The sequence below is a fragment of the Phoxinus phoxinus genome (genome assembly GCF_949152265.1).
Source record: "Phoxinus phoxinus genome assembly, chromosome: 1".
In the NCBI taxonomy this organism is placed as follows: Eukaryota; Metazoa; Chordata; class Actinopteri; order Cypriniformes; family Leuciscidae; genus Phoxinus; species Phoxinus phoxinus.
In genome coordinates this window covers 23,851,424-23,869,924 of record NC_136876.1, presented here as the reverse complement: position 1 = coordinate 23,869,924, position 18,501 = coordinate 23,851,424, and the positions used below count along the sequence as shown (strand labels likewise).

Here is an 18,501-nt window from a genome sequence, read left to right as displayed (position 1 = left end):
TAGGAAAACTACACTGAGGAGAAATATTTCATATGTTCCTGCAACCTTGCTGGTTGGAATGTGGAAACTTGATGCTTTAGTCCAATAAAGGAACATTTTGTACATTTTCTTTTGTTGATCGATCAAGAATGTATCATGTATATTTCTAAAACAAATAATAATACAAATCTTGAAAACATTACATTACAAAAGTAAATCTATTATACTTTTGATATGGCTGGGTTTTCAATATACACATCTATATATCTATCTAAAAAGAACTGAAAGCACTAAAAGTTTTTTTTTAAAATAATGTACGTAAACGAAGGACACATTAAATAGATTATGAATGACAATACTTTTTTACTGTTCTTTTTCATATTTTGAATTTTGGATTTCTTGAGCAGCAAATCAGCATATTAGACTATTTTCTGAAGGATCATGTGAAGACCTGAGTAATGATGCTGAAAATTCAGCTTTACCTTCACACGAATAAATTACATTTTAAAATTGTAATATTTCACAATATTACCGTTTTTACTGAATTTGGTCAAATACATGCAGCTTTGTGGTGCATAAAAAACTTCTTACAAAACACAAAATATTACCAACCCCAAACTTTTGCACGGTGTATATTAGAACATAAATAAAAGGTAAGCAAACAAGATTCCTCAAGTTTAATACAAAATTATCATTTATTTTCTTCAATATCTTGCCAGGCATGCCAATAATACATATAAGTAGTCCGACTGGACACAAGTGCAAACTTTAAGCACAACTGGTTAAAAAAAAAAAAAAAAAAAAAAAAAAAAATTATTTTCTCATATTTATCATAAAATACAGCAACAGTAGAAAAATACTTTTTTTTTTACATTCTTTTTTAAAATAAAAAATATACAATTATCAAAGCCTTTTGTTATGTTGTGCTCTGCTCTTTTCAAAATGCAAACATCTCCCACAACTGTCTGAAACGCACAAATCCCAGAAAACCTTCCAAGTGGCCCTCAGGTATAAGCCCCACTCCATCACTGACGACTTGGAAAATTTACCTCACAATACCCATGATGCCCTACCAGACAACAACATACAGAATATATTAACACGGCAAAAATGCCCCTCGAAAACAAAACAACGGTACAAGATACAAATGGTACATTTGTGCAATTATAGCAAACTTGTTATGAATAACAGAAAAAGTGGTACAGAAATGGTGTGAGAAACCAAACAAACAGTGGTTGAAGACATGTACGACCACGCCATCTTGAACTACTTAAATGTGCTTGTTGAGAAATTTGAGCATACATTTTTTTTTTTTCCCACCAAAAGTGCTAGAACATAAGTAGTCTCTGTGAATCAGTTCTTTAAAATGCAGATGCCACTTCTAAAGAAGCAGAGTGATGTCAAATCTACTGTTCTGAAGAAAGCAGCAGCGTCAGTTTTTCATTTCATAAAACGTTGATCCAAACAGCGGCGATAAATAAAACATCAGTCGATTCATCAGAGCTTTCCATTTCCTTCCTACATGGCAGCAGGCGCTTCCTGGGGAGACTCCGACTTGAGTTTTGGACCAAGTACAGACAGCAGAAAAGGTTCAGTCCACTCTAAACGTATAAACAGTTTGTTGCTGTGCACTGATGAGTTAAGAACCTTGACCAAGAGCTTAAGTATGCTTTATTAAGGGCTTATAAAATCTCATTCAGATCTGTTGTAGACACACGCGCACACCTCTGTGGTCATAAGGGAGGTTGACTCGCATTCACGTATCCTACACAAGACAACACAAATACTTCACACGCACATACAAAAAGGTGCTGCAAACACTTGAGCAGAACGCCGCTGTCCAGTCCAAACTAGGCCGCACCGGCTCCAGTTCAGATAAGTCTTTCGGTCGTTAACACCGTGGCCCTCCGATTGGGCAATCGTGTCGGTCACTTAACATATGAGCTCTTGTTGTATCTCTGGACGGGATGGAAACGACTCTGTGAAAATGAAAGTGTCCCGTCCGGTCTTCAGCTCCCCCTGGCCTGGGCAGGTGGTATATGAAGGGATGACAACAAGTTCTGGGGAAGGGACGGGACTCTCAGGCTCTGATTCGGATTGGCTGGCTTCTTGCTCGTCAACAGTGTGGTGATGAGGGTCGACCCTTAACCAGGGATGATTTAAACACTGTTCCACAGTTGCTCGTTTTCTAGAGTAAAAAACAAAACAAAAAACTGTTAAACACTCAGTGATTTTCAGATTGTGTATGTGTGTGAGACAGATTGTACAACATTTATCTCAGGACTGGTGATAGACATGTCGATCAGGTCACATTCTGGCACACAAAACTGAAATGACACTGTGCTAATATTGGGAGAAATGTTTTGCCAGAAAAATAAAAAAAAAGTATATGAATAAATAGAATAAGCATAAAATGTATTAAAAAAAATAAAAAGTAAAACATTTCTTTATGAATAAATAAGTATAAGGGGGAAAAAACGGGTATATTCATTTTATTTTCCAGAAATAAACAAACTAAATAATATATATGACAAACAAATTTTTTTTAAATATACATGCAAAGACTGCAGATGTAGCCCTGTGGTGAAAACATAAAAGAATGTGCTAATTTGCACAATGATTAAAGCACATTAAAGTTTTCATTTGGTTTCTCCATCAGTTCTGCAAATATGAAGGACTATCGTTTAGGTTCCCAGGATTTTTCCTTTCCCAATTACTCACACACCAAGGAATTTTTCCACATAGCTTTAAGCTCTCTTTTTTCCTCTCCTGCTTTCTCAGTGACTATGATCTACAAGCATTACATTTTATGGGGTGCAGATTATGGTCCTGGATCAGAGACTATCAGTACGCATAGAGCCATGATAGCGGCAGGTCTGGACTGCCATTAGTTACACCAACGGATCCCCCCCAAAAAAGCTTCCACCGTTCATCAGTTGCAGCAAAAGAGCCCAGGGATGTGGGAAACCAGTAAGACTGCAAGGATCATTTCACTGTATATTCTAAACCAAGAGGTCATTACACTTTAATGAGAGATTGAAGAGTGAGATTACATGTCTGGGGCAGAGCCAACTAAAGCCACTACGTCAATCAGGCTAGGCAAGTTTCCCTAAACAAGACTGGAGTGGGACACTGTCATTCCATATCCACACTGACGAATAGCAGCCAACTTCTCCTACCTGGGGTTTTTGAGGAGCAGTGACTGGATGAAATCCACGGCGAGGTCAGAGATGCCCTGAAAGACGTCCTGCGAGTAGTCCACGTTGACCTGGGAGATGTTCAGGAAGGTCTCCTGCTTCTCTTCTCCCAGAAAAGGTGACTCGCCTGTCAGCATCACGTAAGTCAGTACCCCAATGCTCCTGTAGGGGTAAAGCAGCAACACAGATCAGTATGGAGGAAAAACACACCATCAAATTTGACTTCACCCATTTCATCACCTGAGAGTAATCGTAAACCTAAAAATTAATTATAAATTAACCAGCCTGAAACCATAAGAGCTTAACCAATTAACTGGTTTGCTAGTTCTAGTTGGTCTCCTAGCCTGGTTCGGCTGGTTTTAGATGGATTATGCCCATTTCTCAGCTGGTCAGGCGAGGAGACTGCGAACTTGTTCACATCTGCCTCGATCCAATCAACAACCAACAGATAGAACCAAGTCCCGCCCTTTACTTTTTTTCAATAATCAGTGTGTCAGACGTATGTAAATATGGAAAATGGGTCACTACTTCATTTACCTCATGACCTTAAAGGTTGTATCAGCGATTTCAGGCCCAAAAATAAATGACCACATTCATCTAATCTTTCCTAACGATCCGCTAGCTGCCCGCCCCATAAGCAGGCCGTCAAAAAAACACGTCTCTGTAGGCAGCCTAGGCTCTGAGATCTGCACACAAAAACAATTGGTTTCACCAACCACTCAAAACCTAAATAAATAGTGTTCCAAACAATCACGACAGGGGCTGGGTGTTGTGAGGTTTTGCGCTCGTGCACGGCTGTACGCGAAGTCGGAGCTGAAGAAGAAGCCGAGCTTAGAAGAAGCACGAAGCCGAGCCGAGAAGAAGCAAAACCTCACAACACCCACGCCCATGCTGTCTATGGTGATTGGTTGGAACACTATTTATTTAGGTTTTGAGTGGTTGGTGAAAACAATTGTTTTTGTGTGCAGATCTCAGAGCCTAGGCTGCCTACAGAGACGCGTTTTTTTGACGGCCTGCTTATGGGGCAGGCAGCTAGCGGATCGTTAGGAAAGATTAGATGAATGTGATCATTTATTTTTGGGCCTGAAATCACTGATACAACCTTTAAACTAAGAAAAGAATAATTTTTATTTATGTTTACATTGGTAATTTTGCTCATACTTGGTTTAGAAGTTTGTTCTAAATACTATATGTTGTTTAAACACAAAAGCAGAATGATGCAGAAAATGGAGACCGTGTGAGACGACCACCTTTTCCATCAGTAAATGAGTATAAACGTTCTAGAGACTGTTCTAGATTTTCAGTAGATTGTAAACAGATTGCACACGTTGACTTTCCCATGCTGATAACACTGACACTTATACTACTGGATTACAGAAATGCTTCATGGAACTTATATCTGCTTTTATCGGTTAATTTATCTAGATGTCGTCACAACGTTAAATTGCCTTTATATAACATTCATATGCGTGTCAAATACCATGAACAGATACTCGCACACATCTGGACTCTGGACACTCAATAAGCTCAACTTACCACATGTCAGTAGCTGTGCTGATGGGCTCATAGTCCAGGATCTCAGGAGCTGAAGGAAAGAGAGAAACAAACGTCTCATAACCCTTCACATCACAGCTACACACACCAAAAACAAAAACAAAAAAGTCAGGGTCCAAGCACTCCCATACAAGTGTCAAAAACATCCTGCTGACACACTGCTTCATGTTTGATCTTTCTACAGATTTTTTTTAACTGAGGTTTCGATCACGTGAAGTTTTACTAGTCCTACACAAGCTTTCATTCTCCCCCTCTTCTTCACTATACTGAGCTGACAAGTCTTCACCTTTACTCTGCATCTGGTTTTGCAGAAACTACGCCGTGCATGGGACGGTTTGAGGTTTGCAAATGAGGGATGTCCGACTCACCCACATACTCGGGAGTGCCCAGGATCTCCCGTACCTCCGTCACGCTGTCCACCCGCCGAGACAAGCCAAAATCCACGATGCGGATGTCACCTAGAGGCTGAGCACTCGTCAACAGGATGTTCTGAGGCTGGAGAAGACATTACAAGTGTGAGAGAAAGGAAACACTGAATAACACTTCAGACATGGGAAAAAAAAACATGCACTATAAAAAAACATTCTAGAACTAATCTGTTATTTAATTACTTTTTAAATGGATCTAAGTAGCATGTGAACAGTACCCTTCTGTAACGCCCCATTAACAATATTTATCAAACAGTTTCAACCTCAAGTACACACCCAATAAGTTCACTGACATCAAACAAACTTTTATACTGCATAAAACTGCATAAAACTAGCAGGTGTGATGCCAGATTAGAGCCGTTTAAAACTTTTAGACACCAGGATGGGCATACTTGATGAAATTAGTAACATTACAATTAGTTTGAACCAGTGGGTGCCATCAGTAAACAGTGTGTTTAAACAGGTCTGGTTAGTTAAATTATGCATGATGTCTTATTTTAGATAGTCACATTACCTCTGCAAAGGATATAAAATATTTTCACCAACCTCCACCTCATGTTGTTACGCAATAAATGTTAACCCCCCCCCCCAAAAAAAAAATCCAACTCATCCTACTTTCTTTGTTACACCCACATACACAGACATTATACAGAAAGTTATTTACTGAACACAAATATATTTGTATTCGCTGCATTCACGTTTTAGACCATGTAAGGGAGTCTAAGTTACAACAAAACTGTGTTCTAAAGTTAGTCAAAAAGATGTCGGTTACATCATTATGATCAACATGCAAAACACGAACATGCACATAGTACAATGCCTAACACTCACCTTAAGGTCCAAATGAACTACGTTGTTTTGATGGAGACAGGCCACGCCCTTTAGAATCTGCCTAGCCAATCGGACGACATCTTTCTCTGTGAAGGCCTCATCATTATCGGCAACACACTGGTTAAAAATTTCACCTCCTGCAGCACTGAAAGACAAAGATTGCGAGTGTTAAAATTTAGATCTCAAATTTTACGCTCACACACATTACATGCCCCAATTGATTCCAATTCAAAAGTAGCATTTTATGGAAAAGATTTATCCTATCTATGATTAGAGACACCCTAAAAGAGAACCACACCCTCATGCAACCATCCTTAAAACGGTCTCAAACATGAGGGTGAGATGTGTCATTGGCCCATCTGATATCAGCATTTATGACAGATCAAGCATCTAACTGAGCTCAATTAAACAACTCCTCTCAAAAATCACGCTGAAATCAATTCAACTCTATGTGGGTTGTGTACTTATGCCAGGTGTTTGCACTCATTTCTATACATAATCTTCTTGGAGAGGCTCAATTATAATGTTAGAGGAGAGGCCCAATTATAAAGTTAGAGGAGACTTCTGGGTAACAGCAAAGGGGGTGGAACTTCATCCTTGCGTAACCGTGGCGAGGGTTACCATGACCATGAGGATTTGCAGGCGGATACTCCTTTGGGCGATGAAAGACTGGGAAAATCAGGACCATGTGTAGTGAATTTCAGGCCGCACACAAACGCTCTCTTCCATAGACACTCATGTAGATGCTTTTCATCTACAGTGTAGAGTCTATGTATTCGTTTGTGTGGTTTCTATTACATAACAGTTGAATCCAGCTGTATAAATAAGGGATTCTGGGTATCGCTTATCAGATGAGCCACTAGAGGCTTATAAATTGAGGACACTGGGATATTGGGAACCTTTCAGCCCCCTTTAAAATCAAACATCACAAAAACTCACCCTCTTCACTCTAATGGGATAAACCCTCCACTCTAAATTCCCCCGAAGTCAACGTCTTCTAAAGTAACATCAGAAAAACAACCCAAAGAGGTCTGTTAATGCTCACATGTGCAGGGATCAAATCCTCACTGCCTTTCATGGAAGGAAAAAACATGTTTTGGTTTCGTAGTGCGTGTGAGACAGAACATTTTAAGCATCTATAAAGTGGCTCTGTGGACTGACGCAGATTTATGATTGACCCAAGAAGAGCAGTGGTTGAGCAAATCGCACGCTTACAGGCTGGTGGATGTTGACGTCCCATTTTCATTCACTTCACTTGATCAAACGGCTGCTGCTTTTGTAAATTAGATGATGAAAACCAAGACTGAACGCTTGACAGAAGAATTGCAAGATTTACTCAGAGGTTTTAAGCCATGAGAATGTGGAGCAAAGGCAAAGATTCGTTGCTCAAATAAACTTCCTTTTCTGGAACAGAAAGGAGGACAAAAATATGCTCATCTACAACCCATGACCACCAAGAGCACCGTCCCCCTCTCATGAGAGGATGAGAACTAGAACTCTGACTTGAAACGACTTGCAAAATATGCGAAGAATGCGCTCCATCGGAAATGTATCTAAATACAAGTAACTAAGAAACACATTTGTAGAAAACCGTGATTCACTTCTATGATTTAGGATGGCTTGGATACATACCTAGTGTGGACTGCAGCTAAGCTTAGAAAACTGCTTTCGCACCAACCAACCGAAACAAATTCGACAAACGGTCCAAAACAAAAGCTCTAGTGAAAAAGCTCCTTTAGTTGTGTAACGAGGATATAAACAATTATTACTACCAATACCAGATACACCATAAATTAAGGGGTTTTAAGGATGATATCCCTTGATAATCCCTTAATTTATGGATAATCTGGTATTGGTACTAATAATTATTTTGTTTGGGAAGATCAGAAAACCCTCACAGCAAATGAAGCATGTGCTCAATATCCTTATTTAAAAAGTAAAAATAAAAACACTTTCCATGTTGCTCAAACTGTATCTCAAAAAGCAAAAGCTGTCAAATCTCCATAAATGCCAGATGTCTTGTCTCTCTGGCTTTATTGTGGGGGGATTAACAGTGGGCTGAACCAGAGGCAGTGGGAAACTGTAAATCTGCATCTGTCAAAAGGACTTAAGCCATCACTGAACGGTCCATTTCAGACTCCTGAGGGCTTTTGATCAAGCAGATGAGGAAAACAAAGAAGCAGGTGATGAAGATGAACACTTGCAACAAAGAGACTTACATAAGAGCTTTCCTAGAAAGATGTCAAACGCTGGACAAAGGGAGGGCCCCCATTTCGTTTCGTTTAAAGAATGAAAAACATTACGACAGAGTAACTCAACTAATGTTTCACATTTTCCCAGGACCATCACTTCCGAGTGAAACTCTGCTATGTTGTTGTAGATGGATGCTTGCGTGTTTTTATGGCCCCAAAAAACACCTAAAGTCTCTATATCCTTCAATGTAAATGTAGACTGCTTAAAAGTACAAACAATAGTCAAAACAAGAAGAATCTATAAACACTGCATCATATCCTCTTCCTGGCTGCTTGACTTCTAGTTAGGCCTGTTACTTGATGACTGGCCTTAGAAAAAGCATTGGTTACTGCGTTCATGTAAGAGTCCGTGCTGACATTTAACCGCAAAATTTGTGTGGGGTTTCTGTATGTTTGTTAAATGTAATTGACCTTTTTTACTGTCAGTCTTACAATAGCATGGGTTTTAACTTTAAATGGCAGAGAATGGCGAGAATTCGGTTTGTTTCTGACAACAGAGGATGTGGTGATGCATTGCACATGCAAGTGCGAGTACGTCGCAGCTCTGCTTTTAAAAGAAAAGCCACAGGAAATGGAAATTGAAGTGTCTCTTTCTGTCTGTCTCTTCGGTTTAACTGGTGTCTACTGCTAAACCTTCCCACATCAAGTTTAAGGATTTAACTAACAACAGAAAACCAGAGCAAAAACAATTACCCTACCAAACCAGACATACTGTTCGAACACGAAAGCACTGACTTTGCATGCAAAACAAAAGAGAAAAGTCAGGCCATTTTTTTTTTTTTATATTACAATATTTTATAATAAATATACAAATAATTTTTATAGAAACAAATAGGATTTTTATATTTATTATTTATATATAAATACTATAGTTGGGCCTATATATAAAATGTGTAAACAGATCAACTAGACCATGACTTCACGCAGACCTTAAGTGAGCTTGCACAACAATTAAAACAAGCGTTCCCTTCCTTATAAGGTAAACTTACTCCACAGGTTGTCTACACGCACGCTCACACAATGTGGTTGCATATGATAGATTGATATACAGCTGTCTCTACAGAGGAAGTTGCTTGTGTGTAGCAAGTGGGCTGAATTTTCTTTCTTTTTTTGTGGCAAGTTACCTTTGTGAGAGAGAGAGAGAGAGCAGATGTAATCTACCAATTCTCAAAACCTCCGTCATTCGACCCGTCAGCATCCTGCCTTGCTATACCGATCAATGCACACAATGCGCAAAAAACAGGCTGTTGATTTTATGCAGAATTTGCAATAAGACAGTCAGGGGAAAAACCATGAAATGCCTTCAAAAAATAAAGGGGAAAAACTAAGGGAGATTCAAATGATAGAGCTCAAGAAAAGCATTTCAAACTTAACGACCTGTCATTTGCTCCTCAGTGAACTTTATCAGCTACTGTGTTACTGGAAAAGCTCAAATAGTGTGATAACACTTCAGCTGACAATATACAGTAAGCCCAATAGTTAAATGAAAAATTCATTGACATTTCTTCCCAAATGTTGTTCCAAACCCATATTACTTTTTATTTTACACAAGCAGAAATTTGGAAGAACGTGCTGGTTGCTCTTTTCCATTTAATCACAGTGAATCAGGACTGGAGATTTGAAGTTTTAAAAACTTCTTATTTAGTGTTCCACAATGAAAGCCATATGGGTTTGGAGCAATGTAAGGGTGAGTAAATCATAGCAGTTGTTATTTTTGGCTAAAGTAGTCTTGTGGAGGAGTAATTAGGTGAATTTAGGTTATCAATGCTTTATATTAAAAGCTGTGAAACTCGCATAGCTTGTCATCTATTGGGTCAGGCCTGCTGAACTTAAGCAGAAAATGACCAGGCAAAGGAAACAGCTTGCCAGATTTTGGCAGTTGCAGAGTGGTCAGAAAAACTACTCTCTCCTTGGGATAAGCGTTCGGAGTTGACATTTCACGAAGGGGCAAAGACAAGAACACCACATTCTCACTTGGGAAATTATACATTTGTTCATTTTTTTTTATTGTAATGGAACTTTCAGCTCACTCAATTACAATAACTACCTCAAAGTGGTCTGTGGTAAAAGAAAGGTACAGACAATCACAAGCTACAAATATAAACGCTTCCAAACAACAGAGTTATGAAAAAAAAAATCCTGTTTTGATTTGCCTGCTGGGCCATTACTTTATGACTGTAATTCTAATCTTCAAAAGCCCTGGTGACTTGGAATAACAAAATTACAGTGCACAACGTCCAAGCCATGATAAAACACTCCGCATTACGCTTAGCTTTCACGGTCAGGGACTGTGCGATTATGTGTCTTACCACTCTAATACGAGGATGATCTCTGTGGTGGTCTCATAGACCTCGTGCAGTGCCACCACATAGGGACTCGTCTCCGCTGACTCCAGCACCGCGATCTCGTTCAGAATGTCGCTGCGGCAGTCCTGACCCTTGCGCCTTTTCCTCAGGAACTTTGCAGCATGCTCCTTGCCAGTCGTCTTCTCCACACACTTCTTCACTACTGCAAACTTGCCCCTGCGTGCACACAAACATACACACAAGAGTGATTAAATAAACAGCTTGGGGAATGTTTAGGGAATGAGAAGAGGAAATCAAAATATAAACACATTCACATTCTATTAAACATGAGCTTTTATTACACAGAGCTCCAGGACAATCCGTTCTGATTAGGCATTTGCAAAAAAATAAAAAAAATAAATAATAATTAATTATATATATATATATATATATTACATTTAATTAAATCTATTTAATATATTTTAATTAAATAAAACCTTTATAAATTATGCAAGAAAAAAGCAAATTAAATGTTTAGTTTAATAAATAAAAATTATAATGTATTATACATTTAAATATTACAAGTTTATTTGGTTATCATTCATTAAATATCAGAGGGTACTAAACTTATAAAACTGGTTCATAAAGTTAGCATGGTGATAAAGACGTGGTTGCAGTCTTGCAGAGTGTTGCAGACTGATAAGTCACTGATCTGTCATTTTTTTTAAACGGCGCATCTTTGACACAAAATGAGCAAGTCAATCCACTTTTACAAGGAAAATGAATATTATGGTCTTTATTTTCAAATGAATGACATTAATGTGCAAGTCATATGGACTACTTTTTATGGTGCTTTTATCACATTTTTCTGTCTTTTTATGAGCTTAACAGCTGTTGGTCATGATCTGATGCAATGTCAAAAAGCTGCAAGAAGATTCTTATATCTTTCTACTGATAAATACCAGCCGACAGGTTTGAAACAACATAAGGAAGCAAAAAATGTGTGACATTTTCTACATGCAAAGTAGAACATCCATGTATTCTTTCTTAACCCGTCAATTTTCACTCACTCCCTCCCTTCTTAGTTTTCAATGAGTGCCTGACACCTAAATGATAAGACTGACAGTTGGAGCTGTCCAAGGCCTCTTAGTTACACAGACAGGCTCATTCACACTGATTTCCTGCTGCCTCTCTCATCTGACCTCCCAACGCCTCATCTATCAGTCAAGACACACAGGGCGCAGCACACACAGAAAGAACAGGCCTGTCAGCGTAGGCATTCTCTTGTTTGACTGCGAGAAGGACAAATGTCTCTTAACCACACCTCTTGAGGCCATATCATAAAGAGACACCAGTTTGTGTGTGTGGTAGGGACCCTAACAGACAGACCACCCACTCTTCTAACACTCCTCTATTGAGTGTCAATGGGGTCCACTCCTGCCACCGTCTAGTTCAGCCAATGACAAAACACGGCACTTACAAACAAAATACAGCCCCCCGGTGACCTCTCCTCTGTCCACTGCTTGTCTCTTCCCATCTACGTCTCCATTAACACCCTACTTAAAATTTGACACGAACACGCAAAAACGCAGGTGGACAATAAAACATTCAGGATGGAGCTTCAAGTTGTGATGTCAAAGACCTAATGAAATGCCCAAGTGAAGCAGTCCTTCCTGTGTTGACATTTGCTGCTGAACAAAGTCAGGGAAGGACTTATGGAGTTAACCCTTCAAAAAAATTTTTTTTTTAAATACACTAAAATAATTTATTGAAAAATTTAAATGCACGCATAAACCAAGATTAAAAATAATGTGCATAAACTAAAATAAACAAAAACAAATATACAGGGAAGGGAACACATTGTAGAGAACATGAATGATTCATAAATTGCAATATATTGGCCAACTTTCCTACAAGAAAAAGACCATTTTAATATCTCCATCAACTAAATATACATTATATTTTTGTGGCCACAAAAAATGTACTTTAATTTCATGGGGTGTTCAAAAAGCTTTTGTTGTTTGGGCTTGCTTTTAACAATTCCCATGATTGCAGAACACTTAAAATCCTCTGAAAAATCCCCAAGGGTACAAGCCAAAATCCATCCATTGCCAGTGTTGTAGTGGTTTTCCTGCTAAACGTGAGTGTGGTTGGCGAGCAGGTTCCAGCGTCTGAGCTCGGAACAGTCACAATACAGAGTTCAAATGGAGTACAAGAACCGCATGTGATGCCAACTCCCAGAACAACCCTGTTGGTCATTAACTCAGCATGGGAGGAAATTGTGAACAATTTTTTTTTTAAACTGTCCAGACATTAAATAATGAAGTGTACAATTTCTGAATTGTAAACAACCATAAAGCATTAGACTGAGAGGCAACAAGGTCAAAGGGCATCACTTAGCTGCCATAATTCTGCCAAGCTCACATTTCTTTTGGCCTCTTTCTCAGACGGGTGTAAAAGAGCAGGTCTGAGGGTCAGGAGTTAAACTAATAATCAAATAAATATATATATATTATTTTTTTATAAATTCATAATACATAAAAAAGGTAAAATGTATTAAATTTAAATAAAGTTTTGCAGTTTTGCACCCTCCCTCACAATAAAATTCAACTTTGTTCAGCACTCCACAAAGCACCAAAGATGAATAAGAAAAGAAAAAGAAAAAAATCCCATAATACTTTGAAACTATTTTTCTCTACTTATAAATATGGTCAGACTCAATCTAAAACAATGACTCTCAAATGGTAGGAAATGTACATTCATTTTTGAAGATGACCCATATACTGTGGGTTAAACTTCCTGTAAACTTCCTGTATTTAAAAAAAAATCTTCTCTTTCACTGTCTACAGTATCTGTCTCCAGCTCTCGGTTTCATTCCTGTGCCCAGATGGTAGAAACATGTCTACTTTGAGAGTCAAAGAATGGATAAATATTTAAAGACCAAAACCATGCACGTGTGCATGAAGACACAAACACAAGACCATTTAGACACCAAGATATATACAATCTCAATCCGTTATTAAAGGGAAATCATACAACCCCATTATTAAGAGAAAGACTGCAACACATGCACAGCTGGCCTGTCTGCTACTGGTAAGGCAGAAGGCTCAGTCAGCATCCCAGAATTCTGCAGTAGAACATTCCTCACTCAGACCACCTCGAATAGAGGATCACTGAATTCTTAGCTGAACTCATGAACTTTATTGGTTTCCTGAGGATAAAAAGTGAAGATTAACAAAACAGCCGCACAGCGAGAGAGAGAGAGAAAAAAAAAAGTGTCAAGTTTCATTCAAAACATGAATGAAGTCAATGGAAAGCTTCTGGAAAAGGGGTGCTAGGACTGATGATGCGTTTATGAAGGTATATGTGGATGAAGTTCCTCAAATAGATTATATTTTTGAGCATGATCTGAGATGGGATTTTGAAGGTTGGGGTTAAAGTCATTTTTGGATACTCTGGAGGAGCTCCAAAGATGATATGCTTAAAAATACCCTCTAATCTCACCGAATTGGGACACAACTCATCAGAACTTTAATGAACTGGGACATCCACTACACTGATGGGTAACTGGCAGATATTCAAGTGGACCGGACAAGTTTATTTGGTGGATTTCAGCATCCCGCATTTTGTTCTCTCACACTGTCCATTTCCACACCAGTGACGACTTTGGGTATACACAACGCATTAATGAGAACAAGCACTACTGTTATAAATCAGAAGGATTCAAAAATATTGTGGAAGAAAATGACTGGAAATGGAAACTGACCTAAACACGACATAACTAAACTGATCCTCCAAATAAACAAACAAGTTGTCTGGGAACAAACTTTGGATTTTATCTAGCTGAATAACACAGAAATTGCTGTTGGATTTCTGTATCAAATGAATGGAGTGCTGACAACAGGGCCAGATGGTTTGGCCATTCAGTAAAACGAGTACATTCAGCAACACAGACAGACACACACACAGAAGGATCATTTTAAAGTCTACGTTGTACTCCATTAACTCCAGTGGGATGAGTGGAAGTGTGCGCACATACTAAAAGAAAAATCTAGGCCAACATGTTATGGTCATCGTGAGAGCTAAAGCATACATTTAAAAGCTGGCCTATCGCAAAAAAAAAGATTTTTTTTAAAACTCAAGAGGAAATCTACAGGGGCCTGAGCGCACTCAACGCGCTGCAACTCAAGAAAACAAATGCAAATAGAGAAACACCCGCAGATTAAGAAAACATTTTCAGAAAACTCACAGAAAACTGTTGTTTCACAATACATGTGCTCCAAATACTCTCAACACAACCAAATACAGAAACATGCTGCAAAAATTCAACACAACCAAATACAGAAACATGCTGCAAAAATTCACAACAGAACCAAACACAGAATCACGCTGCAAATAGCACAGACAACAACGGAAATGTTCCCAGAAGACCCCAATAATTGACGAACCTGATGGGACATGCTTATAGCTCAGTCTACTTTACTACTTTTTTTTTTGCGTTTCTGTATTTGGTTGTGTTGTGAGTATTTGGAGCGCGCGTGTTGTGAAACTGATGAAAATGTTTTCTTAATTTGCAGGTGTTTTTCTATTTGCATTGGTTTTCTTTAGTTGCAGCGCATTGAGCTCTATAGGCCACCGTAGAAATGACAAGACAAGCTGACCGGCTGAGCTCAATGTAAATATCTTTGCTGCAAAGCAACGGTCACATGTTTACATAAAAACGATGCATGTCAATATATGATAAAGAAAAAGAAGAGAAGGGATGAAATCAGATTAGGTTACGCTGAAGGAATGCAAGATATTTGTGTGACCGCCGCCTTCTGCCTACCTAATCTCAACATCAATATCCACCAACATCTGCATTCCTCCAATGCTCATTCAATTCACGACTATGGTAAGCAGCTTGCCTTGTGACTCATGCATGTAGTGTTTTGTGCACTTAAATTACAGGAAAAACTTGGGATTTAACTTGGGATTTACTCATGCCTTAGAATTTACTCATGCCTTAGAATACTCACATCTCTTTTAGTGTGGAGCAAAACATAAAACGTTTCAGAGAGAACAAAATGCCAACTAAATCCAGTCCAAATCGAGACATTTTACAACCCAATCCACAAATTACCCATCAAATTGGGTTAAACGATGCGGAACGGCAGAGAGAATTAAAATCCAGCAACTTGGAAAAAGTTCACCTAAAGGGAGCAGATACAGACCATGCAATTGTCAACAAGCACAGCATGCGTTTAACTCTAAATGAACACATCTGTCCAAGAGAAAACAAATCTGAGTGGTCAAACGAAACCATCTTGTCTATAATTAGTCAGTGGAGCGTTAAAGAACAGTCACGGCAAGCAGCGCTATATCCATCACACATGGGCCCCGTGCGTCTCTGAATTAACATGTTTCAAATTCTTTGTTTACTTGAGGAAACACACTGAAAGGATCCAAGTCTTATTCTCAGGCATGAGGGGCACCCCTGGAAAATGCCAATAAGAATGTTAAGTGGTTCAGAGTTCACTTTTGATTGATTTATCACAATGAACAGAATATTTTGAATCCATTCACTAAGCAATTTAGTATGATTCTTTCAGTGTCCATTTTCTACACGAACTACCAGTAGGTGTCGACAAGCCAATTTGTGTGTAATGCTCGAGTCATTGAATCTTTTACTCAAACCTATTAGTTCACGACCGAATAGCAAAATTGGTCTACAGATTGACTAAAACAAACATAAGCTTTTCTCACACAAGTAGCCTAGCCTAACACAAAGAGATGCAAATTAAAAATATTTATTTTGTTAAATTCTAAATAATACCTTCAGGTAAATACAACTCTTCATTAAGAATTGATTTAACACTGAATCAGTGATTCTCTCTTTGATTTGCGTTATTTTTGCAGAGTGGAAAAGTTCACTAAAACTTGGTGAAAAAAACATGCATGCATGTAAGTGAACGACAACGATTCATTTTTGAAGGAAACACTATAATTGACTTCCTCCTGCTGGTCTACGCTGCAGGTAAACGAGGCGAAATAGAACTGTCCCGTTATAATAAACGCAAAGGTGTAGAAGTGCGTGATAAACATTTTCGTTTTTTCATAAATGCATGTCGGTCGTTTACAGTATTGACAAGCCTAAAAATCCACCCAGTAGATCCTCAGATTACACGTGCGGGAGCCAAACAAACCTCTTTAGGCTTCCAGCTGGCGGTGATTCACTCCCCCAATTAATTCTCACACCGGTTCCCAAGTTTGTGAAACTGCCTGCAGGGTTATGACGACGACATGCCTTCTACACATTTTTATCTTTTTAACACGATAGCTCGTTTATACAGCAGATTTTTTTTTTTTTTTTACCTGCCAAGCTCTCTGCCGACCAGGTCATAGTTGTTCTTGAAGGGGTCGGTCCTTATCCGCGTGCGAATCTTTGTTACCATTCCGTTCCTGTTCATCATTGTGCCGTTTTCCGTTACAGTCCTGCTGCGGGATAATACCTTGCGTTCTCTGGAGTAGAAATATAAAGGGTTTAGTCCATCAGGTCACTATCATAGAAGCGCAATTCAAGCCAATTGCGGTGGGAAAAATGATGATGCTTAGAGAAATTAACTGTAGCAGAGGCAAAATTTCACACGAATTATTCCCTTGCCACTACAGGTTTATCACAGCGTTCACTGTGGTGCAAATGTTCTAAAGCTAGCTACTGTACAGTTTCCAAAAAACTCACAGAACTTGCTAAGAACCGCGACAGATCGCCCGTGTGCCAACGTCCAAGCAGCGGTAACTCAGTTTGAGAATGCGGACAAACATTCCCAAGCACAAGGCTCATCACAAACCCCGCCCTCAAAGAGGCGGCCAATGGGAGCGTAGAATTTGTGAAATGGGCGAGTTCATGGCATGGACAAAATTCACAAAGTGAAGTCAAGTATGTAAACCCTGTGAAATTACCAGATAAATGAAAAAAAGAATAATAATTCAAAGCACAAATCTGGAAAATACCTACACAGTAAATACATGAAAATATTTAAAATACATTTATATAAATGTAGACATATTTTGAATATTTGAGTTATATTTATTTTTCCAGATAAATATATTTTGTCATTCTTATATTGTAAAATACAAAACATTATCCATATATATATATATATTGACATTTAAAGGTTGGTTTCAACTACATTTTGGAAAACATATTTTTTTTATATGAAATTTTGTAAATTATATGTAGCCTACAACATATAGTAATATGCTTCAAATACATGTTGGCCCCATATTTATTTATCTATTGCTTTGTGAGAAAATGAGCAATACAACATATTTTTCTTCCCTCCTCTCTCATTGCACACTCAAAAAAAAAAATAATTCTTTCAAAATTTGTTCACTCATCTCGAAGTCTGTTGACTCCCTTGTTGTCACATGGCAACCAAACACACAGTGCCCTACCTTGACTTGCCTCATAGCCCACAGTTCTTTGGTATCTGCCAAAACCAATTACCTAATGAGTGTCAGGATTCCTGTCATACCAGCTGGCTTCAAACCACACCCTCTCTCTCTCTCTCTCTCTCTCTCTCTCTCTCTCTCTCTCTCTCTCTCTCTCTCTCTCTCTCTCTCTCTCTCTCTCTCTCTCTCTCTCTCTCTCTCTCTCTCTCTCTCTCTCTCTCTCTCTCTCTCTCTCTCTCTCTCTCTCTCTCTCTCTCTCTCTCTCTCTCTCTCTCTCTCTCTCTCTCTCCCCCTGCTGCCACTAATCTCTGTTTTTAGTTTCATACTTTCTCCCCCTTTGTTTCTTGGTGACTTGCTTGTTACGCTGTGGTCTAAAACACAACTCAATCAATTAAAAAACAGATTGAATTGCTGTTGACACATTCACTCTGTATCCAGTGTGTGTGTGTTTGTGTGCGTGTGAAATAACTTTCATAAACAGTTTTGTTTAGTATCCAGGTGATACAGAGCAGACTATGATGGATGGATGGATTTCATTTCT

At 38.7% G+C, this 18,501-nt stretch overlaps 1 protein-coding gene across 2 annotated transcripts; it reads right to left on the bottom strand.

The window, feature by feature from the left end:
* Positions 1 to 650: 650 nt before the first annotated feature.
* stk17al (serine/threonine kinase 17a like) lies at positions 651 to 17,365 on the bottom strand. Of its 2 annotated transcripts, XM_079618146.1 has the most exons (8): positions 17,248 to 17,365; positions 16,881 to 17,027; positions 10,551 to 10,763; positions 5,990 to 6,134; positions 5,099 to 5,225; positions 4,713 to 4,761; positions 3,159 to 3,338; positions 651 to 2,167 (listed from the first exon to the last, which is right to left on the bottom strand). In XM_079618146.1, exons 2-8 carry the CDS (start codon positions 16,976 to 16,978, stop codon positions 1,912 to 1,914), a joined length of 1,068 nt encoding a protein of 355 aa, XP_079474272.1. In that variant the 5' UTR covers positions 16,979 to 17,027; positions 17,248 to 17,365; the 3' UTR covers positions 651 to 1,911. The 2 variants fall into 2 exon arrangements, with proteins under 2 accessions (XP_079474272.1, XP_079474273.1); XM_079618147.1 differs by lacking the exon at positions 17,248 to 17,365 and having other exon boundaries at positions 16,881 to 17,115.
* Between the last annotated feature and the right edge of the window lie 1,136 nt (positions 17,366 to 18,501).

Bases quoted from the DNA above. Each gene is read 5' to 3' on its own strand.
- stk17al (XM_079618146.1), bottom strand. From the start codon at position 16,978: ATGATGAACAGGAACGGAATGGTAACAAAGATTCGCACGCGGATAAGG. The intron at 3,339-4,712 runs GTAAGTTGAGCT...TTACCCCTACAG, and splicing joins AGCACAGCTACTGACATGTG to GAGCATTGGGGTACTGACTT. The intron at 2,168-3,158 runs GTAGGAGAAGTT...TTTTTACTCTAG, and splicing joins CTGCTCCTCAAAAACCCCAG to AAAACGAGCAACTGTGGAAC.